The 11894-nt window shown below is 35.9% G+C and overlaps 1 protein-coding gene across 1 annotated transcript; it reads left to right on the top strand.

Annotated features, from left to right (window-relative positions):
• Positions 1-3768: 3768 nt before the first annotated feature.
• Positions 3769-4701, top strand: LOC134379990 (olfactory receptor 2A14-like). Its single transcript, XM_063099448.1, has one exon. It carries the CDS (start codon positions 3769-3771, stop codon positions 4699-4701), a length of 933 nt encoding a protein of 310 aa, XP_062955518.1.
• The last annotated feature ends 7193 nt before the right edge of the window (positions 4702-11894 follow it).

The raw sequence follows: 11894 nt of genomic DNA, 5'->3' as shown, positions 1-11894 counted from the left end.
GATTTATATTGTCCAGAAAATTAGACAGTTTTCCATGCCTAATATCTGCTAATTGGAAATTTAATATGCATCCTTTAACCATACTCCGCTTTAATGAATCTAAAAGGACATCAATTAATATGAAGCCAAAGTATATCTATCAGCTCAAATAAAACCAATTTAATTACATTTGAGTATCTTTGCAAGATATTTTACTGACCAAATTCTGTTTTTATTTCTTGGGAGCTCCAGTGAATCGTCCAACCAAGAATTTGGGAGTTGGTTGAAGGTGGCCTGCTCCTTGTAAGAGAAACACCAAGTTTATGTTGGCAGAGCCATGCAAGTTCACATTAAAGAGAGCAAATGTCTTTCTCATATGCAATTTTATGGAACTCTGATCAAACATGTGTCCTAGTAGGCACATTGTTTCAGTACAGAAAAATAAATAATAAATTTTTAAAAAAGGGAAATTCACAGAAACATACTTCGGCATGAATAAAGAGGCCTTTGTGAGCAGACCTGGAATACCCACTGACAAGCAGGCATAGTTTAAATGACTTTTCTAATAAAATAAATTCCTAGGCTAGATGGCAGCTAATTTCCCTATCACTTTGGATTCTGCATTTCAAGGCACTCATTCTACTTTAGCTTTTATTCTTTTGGTTTCTAACTTAAACCCCCCAAAGATACACTACAGATAAGAACATCAAAAGGTACTGAAATGTCCTATTTTATTTTATTTTTCGCAGCTGGCCAGTGCAGTGACCTGAACTCTTAACCGTCTTGTTATACAGCTGTGCTGTACCCAACTGAGCTAACCAGCCAGTCCCCTGACTGGTACTTCTTTGTATGACAGAGTTCACTTTTTCTGACCTGTGCAGCTTCAGAAGTCTCCTTGCTTGTGTTCTTATTTACAACTTGGTGGATGTCACAATAATTATCAACCTGGTATAAGATACTGTTCTACTTGTAGTCAGTCGATGATCTTGATTTTTTTCTCTATCAGGACATCAAAAGAAAACACGTCTTTTATGAAGAAAAATGAAGTTGAGGTTTTCAATTTCTCTTTCTTGTTAAGGGTTAACTCTTTTTCATAATGCAGTTACTCAGTTCTCCCATTTGAAGTCTAGGGAAATATTCTCACATGGGAGATTCCTGTTAAAACTTGATGCATATTATTCTCAAAATAAGCAGGAACAATGTGCAGTTTCGGGGATACTTTACATTGTTTATTTTCCTAAAACAAAAATGTCCTGTTTTATTTTTTGCCTGATATTTCATAGAGTGTTAGAAAACAAAGGAGCAAACAACTTAAGCAAAAGGTACATCCCTGCATAGTCTTACTCTGTAGAGATAATAAGTGTAATCACTTCCATGTTTAACTTATAGAGTTTTCCTACAAATATGTAAGTAGGCACAAGACATATGTGTATAACTATTTTTAAATTTTAAAATGTACTCCAAATTAAATTATACACATATACATTGACTACATGTCGATAGTTTTTCATTTCACTCTACAAAGATCTGTACTATCCTTTATACTGACTGCATGGTGTTCTGTGCTATAAAAGTAGCCAAATGAATTCACTCTGCCCTCGACTGATTAACTTTTATGTCAATGCCAAATTTAAAGGAAGTATGCATGAGGTTACAAAGAATGTGCACAACCCCTTGCTCACTATTTGTTTCTCTTCCTAGAACTCTCCAGGTGCTTCTGCCCTAGGAACTTTGCTTTTCTGTTTCTTTACTGTTGTAGACAAGGAACAAACTCCTGTTGGTTCTGGTCAGGTTTGATTCACCTTTGTCATTTAGGTTCACTCACATGTCTCCTCTTGAGAAATACCTTTTCTGACCATGCATCTGAAGAGTCCCTCTCAAACTAAGTAACTTTCTATCAGTTTACCCGGTTTATTTCCCTTCCAGTTCTTTTCACAACTAAGGATTATCTTCTTTACTTGTTTATTCATGGTGTTCAGAGTTGGTAATTAACCACACCCTCTCTCTGCTCCAAGTCCCGAAAAAATAAATTGAGGAATGCACACAGGTATTAGATAGAAATAAAAAATACATGTTTTGCAAGTGATGCTTATTGAAAAACATGATTTATATCTTTAACAAAATTTTTCTACAAATGAAAATCACAACCATTACCCACTCCCACCCACAAATAGGATGAAACATGCTCCCACATGCCCTATGCCCAGAGTGGTAGATAGATAGACACATGGCCAAAAAAGACAGTAGAGAAGTTCATCCTCATTATCTTTTGGTTTTACAAATTATATAAATTATGGGACTGAGAGAGGCAGGTATATTCCAAAGCAAGTCTATGCAGGAGTATAGAAGTTTTCTCCCCTAAGTGAAAATCTGAGGAGTGGAGCAGAAGCAAAGCACCCCAACATCATTTATTTTTTATTATCTGTCTCCCTTTGGAACTTTTCTACCTTATCCATGGCAGCAACTGCAGAGCAGAGAACCATGGCTGGAACTGACCTAGCGCTCAAGGAGCATTTGTTAAAAAGTTGGCAAAATATAAATTTAAAGTATATAAAATGTTCATGCATCAAACTAGCAAACGTTACAACAGGCAGTATTTAGTATTGATGACCACGTGGAAAAGACGCATGATTCTCACGTACTGGTGGTGGGGACTGACATGGGTCCAGTTTTCTAGAAGGAGGCATCAGTAGGTATCAAAACCTTTGAAAGTTCTGTGTCTTTAGCATCTTAGTTTTCCTAAATAAATGAATATATTCTAAATAAATGATCATAAACATAAACAAATCTTAATTTTGTAAGACTATTTACCTCAATGCTACTAAAAATAAGAAACACAGGAAGAAAACATTTCAACAGTTACATCATAGAATATAATAGAATATTGTGCTGCTTTTAAATAATACGTATAATATACAATTTTAATATGTGAAAAGCATGCATTAAATTCAGTGAAAATGGAAGCTTAAAAACACTGTAGGTAATATAATCTCATTTTTGATATACAAATTTGAAGATCTAAGTATTTATAAAAAAAAGAAAAAGTTTTTAAAATATTGTGTTGGATTTGAAACTTTAGCATAATTTAGAAATAAGGACAGTTCTCAAACTTTTTTCTGGAAAGAATTGGAAGAGAATACAAAGGGACAGCATCAAGTCTCAGGGCTCTGCAGTGAGGCTGCCATCCCTTTCACAGACCCTTGTCTCCCTCTGCTGGCTGGACAGACCCAGACGTCACAACCCCCAGGAAGAGTTCACTAAAATCACCTCATGTCTTGGACTGAAAGGCAAGAAGCCTAGGATATGAAACCATGTCATAATGTGGCATTTTTTCAGGGTCATCTGTCATCAAAATACATCAGTAATCAAGACTCCCACCCTGAAAGGGAAGCCAGAATGCTTCAGTTCTCCAAAACAACGCATGTATGAATGTGTGCATGTGTGTGTTCCAATACAGGGTATATTATAATAGATCCTAGTATGTTAACTTATAGTACATTTTATATAATAACATATATACATTTCTAAAAGCACACATATAATAACATATGTACATATTTAATAACATTTTGTTGTTCCTTTGATTTAACAGGATTTTTTCTCATTTTTATGAGCACATTGAATTACTTTTTGCAACATATCTGAAGATAAAATCTAGAAAATTCATCCAAAGTGATACATTCCAAAGTGCTCCCTCTGCAACACTAAGTAAATATTTGCACCTTTTATTGGTCTACAGATCTGACCTTCATGCGTGGACTAGGTCTTGTCTTTCTCCGCCATAGGGTTATGGGAGGTAACCAGACATGGATCACAGAAGTCACCCTCCTGGGATTCCAGGTTGATCCAGCACTGGAGTTTTTCCTTTTTGGACTTTTCTCTCTCTTATACATGCTCACCCTGCTGGGGAATGGGGTCATTCTCGGGCTTATTTGCCTGGACCCCAGACTGCACACCCCCATGTACTTCTTCCTCTCACACTTGGCCATTGTTGATATGTCCTATGCTTCCAACAATGTCCCCAAGATGCTGATAAATCTTGTGAACCAGAAAAGAACCATCTCCTTTGTTCTGTGCATAATGCAGATATTCTTGTGTTTGGCTTTTGCTCACATAGAGTGTGTGATCTTGGTGGTGATGTCCTATGATAGATATGTGGCTATATGCCACCCCCTACATTACACTGTCATCATGAGCTGGAGAGTGTGCATTGTTCTGGCTGTCTCTTCCTGGGTGTTTAGCTTTTTCTTGGCCCTGGTCCATTTAGCTCTGATCTTGAGGTTGCCCTTCTGTGGGCCTCATGAAATCAACCACTTCTTCTGTGAAATCCTGTCTGTGCTCAAGCTGGCCTGTGCTGACACCTGGCTCAACCAAGTGGTCATCTTTGTAGCCTGTGTGTTTGTCCTAGTGGGGCCCCTCTGCTTGGTGCTGTTCTCCTACTCACGCATCCTGGTCGCCATCCTGAGGATCCAGTCAGGGGAGGGCCGCAGGAAGGCCTTCTCTACCTGCTCCTCCCACCTCTGCGTGGTCGGGCTCTTCTTTGGCAGTGCCATTGTCATGTACATGGCCCCCACGTCCCGCCATCCTGAGGAGCAACAGAAGATCTTGTGTTTGTTTTACAGCCTTGTCAACCCTATGCTGAACCCCTTCATCTACAGCTTGCGGAACGTAGAGGTCAAGGGTGCCCTGAGGAGAGCTTTGTGGAAGGTGATGCCTATGTGAGAGACCTCAAAGAGAATGTGGGGAAAGGACTCTTGCCTGTGAAATAGAGAAGTTGACATTTTTTTGACCTTACGTAGGATAAATCCTACCTTAAAATAGAATATTGTAGATATACACATACAAACTGAAGACATAAAACCTTTGAGGAAATAGTAGATGGATGTCTTTATGATCCTGGATAGAAATAGATTATTAGTTAAGACACAAAAAGCACTAGACATACAATTTTAAAGTTTGGTAAATATTGTCTGTCTTCAAAATTACTCATTCTGTTCATCAAAGTTACCATTAAAAACACAAAATGCATGCCACAGACCAATGATACTTTTCAAACTACATGTATCCAGAAATGGAACTACAGACACTAGTATAAATAAAAATTTCCTACAAATCAATAATAAAAAATGATTTTATAAAATTAGCAAAGAACGTGAACAGACACTTCTACAAAAATTGCAAGTGGTTGATAAACATAGAAAATGCTGCTCGTCAGCATTAGTTAGAAAGGAATTGTAAATTAAAGCCAACATGAGATAGTATTTTATATCCACTAAAATGTCTAAAATTAATAATGAATTATTCATGATTGGAATTATTAGAAATCTAATTCCAGAAAGTGGGAAACAGTCAATACTAGCAAAGTTGTTACTCATAATACCTAAGTCAGATTGAGTTAAAAAGAGCATATTATACATCCTCTACATCAAGTTAGTGATTTTTTCCTTGTAAAGAGATACACGTAAATATTTAAGATATTTAGGGCCATCTTGTACATTGTAACAACTCAATTCTGGCAAAAAGGGTCACAGACAATGTGTAAATAAAAGGGTGTATAATGTGTTCCAATAAAATTTTATTTTCAAAAAGAAGAGGCTGCTCGAATGAGGCCCAGCAGCTGTAGTTTAAGAACCCTTGTCTGAGATCTGGCAGCTAGTCTAGTTTCAGCTAATTCCCAGTTAGAGACCTTCACTGGGTAAGGCCTCAGGGACCATGTGATTAGATGTATTTAAAACAGGACCCCAAATTCACTCTAGAGCCACTCTACAGGAAGGCTTAATGGCCTGTAGACTATAAATATCCATGGTCGCTCCATTACATTAGGAACTCAGAGCAGGCACTTCATACTCTCCATCACTAATTTGAGCCTGAGACTTTGGACAAAAGCTCGCTATTAAAGATGCTGAATTTGAGCACGGAAATCTGATAAAAACAAGCACAGAGACGTCTTGTACAGATTAATTTGATATTAGTGAATTTATCTTTGATTTATAGCTGTTTTCTTTTGAATTTTGGAACCTTTTTGTCAAAAGCACTTTGCATATTTATGTTGAAATAGTCCTAGTTTTAATTATATATTCAGAGAGCCGTTCTCATCTCAGCCTGGATTACCAGGAACTGTAATTCTTGATACTCATCTGATATCTGATAATAATTTTGTGTAAATGAGAGCATCCAAAGGAAAAATTGCCAACATCTAAACCTCAGGACAAGTTGAGGTTCACTTAATAGATAAATCTTTACTGTGCAAAGAAAAGAGTCATGTGGACTGATAGGGCACGGGAATTCTAAAGCTGAGAATTAATCTGATATTCACCCTAATATTCAGATACCAAGGTATCTACTTTTAATTATCCTTTTGAGTCTATCTGGATACTTCGCCCTCCCCCGAAAAGTATAAACTGCTGTGTAATAGTATGTACTGTATGTTCTTGACCCTTTCTTGGTTCTTCTTAGCCAATTTTAAAGCCAACACACCCATTTCTAGATTTCATTTAAGTGCACACAGATTTCTTCTCAGCACCTACTATCATGTTAAGAGAAATAAGGCAGACATAGAAAGACAAGTATTTAAAAGTGAAATAAAATGAAATAAAATAAACGTTGCTATCACAGATAGGAACATAGAATACAACAGTGGTTACCAAAGACTGGGGGCAGGGTGGAAGGGAGAAAGGACAAGATGGGGAGAAGTTGATTAATGGGTACAAAATTATAATTAGATAGAAGGAATAAATTCTGGTGTTCTATTGCATAATAGGGTGGTAATGGTCAATAGTAAGATAATATATATTACAAAATAGGTAAAAGAGAAGCTTTGAATGTTCTCACCATAGAAAAATGATAAATACATGAGGAGATGGATATGCAAAATACCCTAAACTGATTGTTATGCATAATATATATGAAAACAGCAAAAGTTACCCCATAAGTATGTACGATTAGAGTTTGTCAATTAAAAAATAATTTAAATATAAAATAAAAAACCAGAAAAAAATGTATTTCTTAAAACAAAGCAAAACAAAACAAGCTTTGTGAAATAGGCAGAATTCTATAGATGGCCCCCTTAGATTTTTGTTATTCAATCAAACAGTAATATAGACACTTCTGTGAAAGGACTTTGCAAATCAATTGATCTGAAAATGTGAAGTTTATCTTGGTAATAATCAGGTGAGCCTTCTAAGAGCTGGGAGTTTTCTTCATCTAATAGCAGAGAAGCAAGGCAGAGAGTTTTGAAGTGTATGAAGGACTCAACAAACCATTGCTGATTTGAACACGGAGGGGACTGTGTTAAAAACCAGACAGTGGCAGCAAGGAGCTGAGGGCAATCCCAGATCACAACCAAAAACAACAACAACAAAATGTACAGAGACTTCAGTCCTACAGTCACAAGGAATCTAATTCTTCCAACAACCTTTGAACTTGGAAGAAAATCTCAAGCCTCAGATGAAGATTGCAGACCCAACCAAAACCTTGATTTAGCCTGTGAGATCTGTGCAGGGAATCCAGCTGACCCCCACCAGGACTCATGAACTATGGGATAATAGATATGTTGTTTTAAGTTGTTAAGTTTTTGTTAATTTTTTGCAGCAGCAATAGAAAACTAGTACACTTTTAGTATTAAATAAAGAACATTTGTTCCCAGCTCTGGCCCTTGTTAGATTGGTGATGCATCTATAATGCAATTATTCTCTGAATTTTTGTTCTCAAGACACTTTTAAACTGTTAAAAATTAGTGAGGACCTAATGATATTTTGTTGATGTAGATATACTAATGTACTTCAAAGAGTTCATGGAAAGATTCATATTATCTTTTAATTGAATTTTTCCAAAAACCTCATATTGGTTGACATTTATGACAATGGAAATTCAAGATGGGAAGTTCTTTGGTATTTATTTTTAATTCATTTAAAAGGGCTTCTATTATGGATTCCTATTAATAAGTTATTTATGAAAAAATAACTTTTATAAAAATAGCGATAAAAGTAGCTATGTTTTACATTTTTGCAATTTTTTAAATGTTTGGCTTAATGGAAGACAATTGCATTTTTTATGTTCTTTTGCACCCTAATGTTACAATATCACATATCAAGTAGCCTGTAGAAAAATTCAATATGCACTCGTGAATGAATGAGGGTGAAAAAAGAGAAACATTGTCTAAATATTATTGTGAAAATAGTTTGGATCCCATAGACTCTTTGAAAGGTTCTGAACAATTATCAGATGTTCATGAACCACACTTACAGAGTTGTTACTAGTGTACTTAAACTTCTGTCTTCATATTTGTAAAATGTGACTAAAGATTAGATTAAAATATATAGTTAAAATAAAGTATCTGAAACATTTTCTGGAACATCATAGGGTTCAATAATTGTTGCTCTTGGCTACATTAGTCCTTCCTCCTTTATATCCATCATGCGCACTGCAGACAGAGTGACGCCTTGGCTCAGGGACCTATTCTTTCTCAGGGTTGCCATAGCACATTCCATGGGAATCACTTCTCAACAATCTAAAAGTCACAGCCTCTCATATACCTTCATGCAGACTGTAGAGAAGCATGAAGTTATACAACCATAATAATTTTAACTTTGGATATTGTAAATTTTGTGTGATATCTGCCTCAAGTTAATGACACTTGATATATTTGAAAATTTGTGCAGAAACAGTGTGATGCCAATATCTGTCCTGCCCATTCCCCACAGTTTTCCCTCCAAAGACAATTAGACAAAGTCTTTGCTCTCCTCCAGAGAGAAGATTCAGAGATCCCTGCCCACCTCCACCCCCACATTAGGGAGACAATTAGTAGGTGTGACACCTTATGATCTTTCCGGGAATTTCAACTCTCAGTAACCAATCAAGAATGATTTTATTCATGTGATTCTAAAATAAAAGCTACGCTCCTGGGGTTATTTGAAGACATTTTATCAAGTCCAGTGAACCCTCCCAAACCTGGGATTAATTTTATGAAGGTTACCAGACGGAGTAGAATTCCAGGCCCAATAAAGAGGTATGTTTCTCATCTCTGTAGGGTTTATTCTAGGTCGAAGTCTTTTCCTGAGAGAAAATCCAGGACTAACATTTCCTTGTCTAAAAGAGATTCATTTGTGCTGAAAGGTGGTTTTCAGTACAGATAGTTGAAGTAGGACAGGATGACAGCAGAAATCACCATGGCGATCCCAGAGAAACGACATTCCTGGGTGATCTTTCCTCCTGACTCCAAGTCCGCATTGCATGTGGTTGGGATAGACACCCATGTTTCCCTCCCCACCAGGGAACTTCTTCCTGCTGTGCCATGGACAGAAGCTCCCAGGACTCCCTCAGCTTCTTTCTCACCATCACTTGCCTAGGGACTCAGTGGTGGTGCCCAGAGCTGACACAATAATCCCAATGAGAAAGGGCTCAGAGAATGAGCAGCTTTATATCCAGGTGTTGTCTCTATAATGTTCTGAAAGAGCCAAATTAACGAAAGGACTTTATATATCACCTACCCTAAATGAAGATGTTGGTGGCCAGGAAAGCATCGTCTCAATGGAAAAGAAAATCCCAGCAACAGTTGCGGTAAATCTTTTACTTGCTGAAATACTATAAAAGGTAAGTTTGTTATACGAGCGCGCGCACACACACACACACACACACACACACACACACACACACACACACACACACACACAGGAACTATACCGTGTTACCACCCCTCATAATAATTATCAAACTCGGAATTACCATATTTTATATAAATATTATTTCCTATCCCAAAATTGAACAAAACAAGGCAGCAGCCAAAACTGCTGGTATGAGCTGGAGAAATGGAATAAAGCTCCCGATCTGAAGGAACATTGTGGGTTGCAGAAATATCTGGGTGGCAAATTGCTCAAACTGATCATAAAAGCATTTTGTTTTTCTGAGCTGCTATCTTATTTTCTCTATGAAAAATGTAAAATTCTAGGCATCACTACTGTGATATTTTTTTCTCTATTTCAGTGTGATAGCTTCTGAAGGATTTAATCTACCTTTGATTTTATTTTTTATGTTGCATTTTTTAACAGTAAAATGGAAATAATAACAAAGGTAAAAAGATTTATTAATCTAGACACAAGAATAACAAGACCAAAAAGCCAAGAAGCAAATGTGTCTACTAGGTAGCAATAGGCTGAATTATCTTCAACAATATTGTTATCCTTTATATTCAAAAATTAAATGTGTTTCAGACACTGCTCATTGTGTCCAACTGCGTCTAAATTAAATTTTACAATAAGGTGTTATTACCCCCTATTTGGCATACTGTAGAAATATTCTTTAATTGTACCAAAAATAATTCAATGCATATTTATATAGAACTCTCCCCAAATGTAATATATTTATAGAAGTTAAAGAACCTATCATTTTTGTCTCTGTTTTACTGAGCCATTGTTCTCAGAGAAACACTGCCCGTGTAACTGATCCCTCACATATGCTCATAATATGTAAAGTTCATAATGGTGACACATGTATCTTCAAGCCTACTTCTTTGGTCATTTTATCTTCATATGAAGTAGTTTCTGCAGAGCTATTGATCATAGTATGTCTTCTTATTAACACCAATTCAAAGTCTGAAATCTAGCAGGATCATGCTTCCTTTGGGGACTCCAGGGGAGTACAGGTTCCTTGCCTCTTCCAAATTCTCATGAGTGTCAGCATTCCTCGGTTTCTGTTCATCTCTCTGCCCCACCTTCACATCTATTTCCCTCTGTGTGCTTTCTCCAGTTTATTTCAAATCTTCTCACTATGTCATAAGGACACTTTTTAGTATGATTAGGGCTCACCCACATAATTGAAGATTATCTCATTTCAAGATTTTTTAATGAATCACATCTGCAGACGCCTTCTTTCCAAATAAGCCACCAGTTACAGGTGCTGAGGATTAGAATGAGGACATATCTTTTTGGGGGGGTCATCATCCAATTTAGTACAGGTATCAATCCATTTAATTATGGTCATTTTATTTACAGATGCAGTACAGTTCATATCATTATGCTTATTTAAACATGTTCTTTACAAATAGTTTTGAATTATTTTAAATTTTCAAATGATCAAATTGTAACAAAATAACTACACACATTAAAACTCGGGTTATGCTTGAACTTTGTAGAGTTTTAATTTCCATTTAATTTATTTTTCTTTCTTTTTTTTGTTTTGTATGCAATATTAGGCTGAGTTAAGAATGGACCAAAGGAAGTTGATTTAGAAAGGATTTCACCAAAGCATTAAAAGCAGATCAATGCTCCTCTGGCAGCTGACGTAAAAGTAGCAGAGACAGAAGTGGAACAACCATGTGGGAAAGGTAAACCTAGGATTGTAGAATCATGACTGCTAATTTAGATACCCCTTCCCATTGTCTAATTCTTATAGGATAAGCCTTAATATATCTGCGTTTCTTGCTTGTTTGATTCTCAGATAACTAGAGATAAAGAGATACCTATACATAAATATATAGTTATGCTTTTTGATTAATTTGACAGAGCACTTCTAAGTCTCAGAATTTACTGTTATTATTTCATGTAGCAACAAAACAAACAATGACAACAACAAATATGTGTATGTGTGTATGTGTTTGTGTATATGTACATAATTTAATTGCTGAACAATTACATGAGGGTACCTTAAAAAGTTCATGGAAAGATTTGTATTATCTTTTAATTCTATTTTTCCAGGAACTTTTGGACGTACACTTCTATTGCATACAAGCTAATGATTTGATAACAGATTAAATAAATTATAATATTTGTATTTAGGGAAATAATAAGCAGCTGTTGAAAGTATGTTGCAAATAAATATTTTGATATGGAAACTTGTTCATGGTATATTTCTAAATGACAGAAAGATTAAAACAATCAATACTGTTCATATTATTTTTAATTTATTATATATATGAAAAT

Source organism: Cynocephalus volans, chromosome 6, assembly GCF_027409185.1.
Source record: "Cynocephalus volans isolate mCynVol1 chromosome 6, mCynVol1.pri, whole genome shotgun sequence".
In the NCBI taxonomy this organism is placed as follows: Eukaryota; Metazoa; Chordata; class Mammalia; order Dermoptera; family Cynocephalidae; genus Cynocephalus; species Cynocephalus volans.
This window is presented reverse-complemented; position numbering and strand designations above follow the sequence as displayed.

Bases quoted from the DNA above. Each gene is read 5' to 3' on its own strand.
- LOC134379990 (XM_063099448.1), top strand. From the start codon at position 3,769: ATGGGAGGTAACCAGACATGGATCACAGAAGTCACCCTCCTGGGATTC.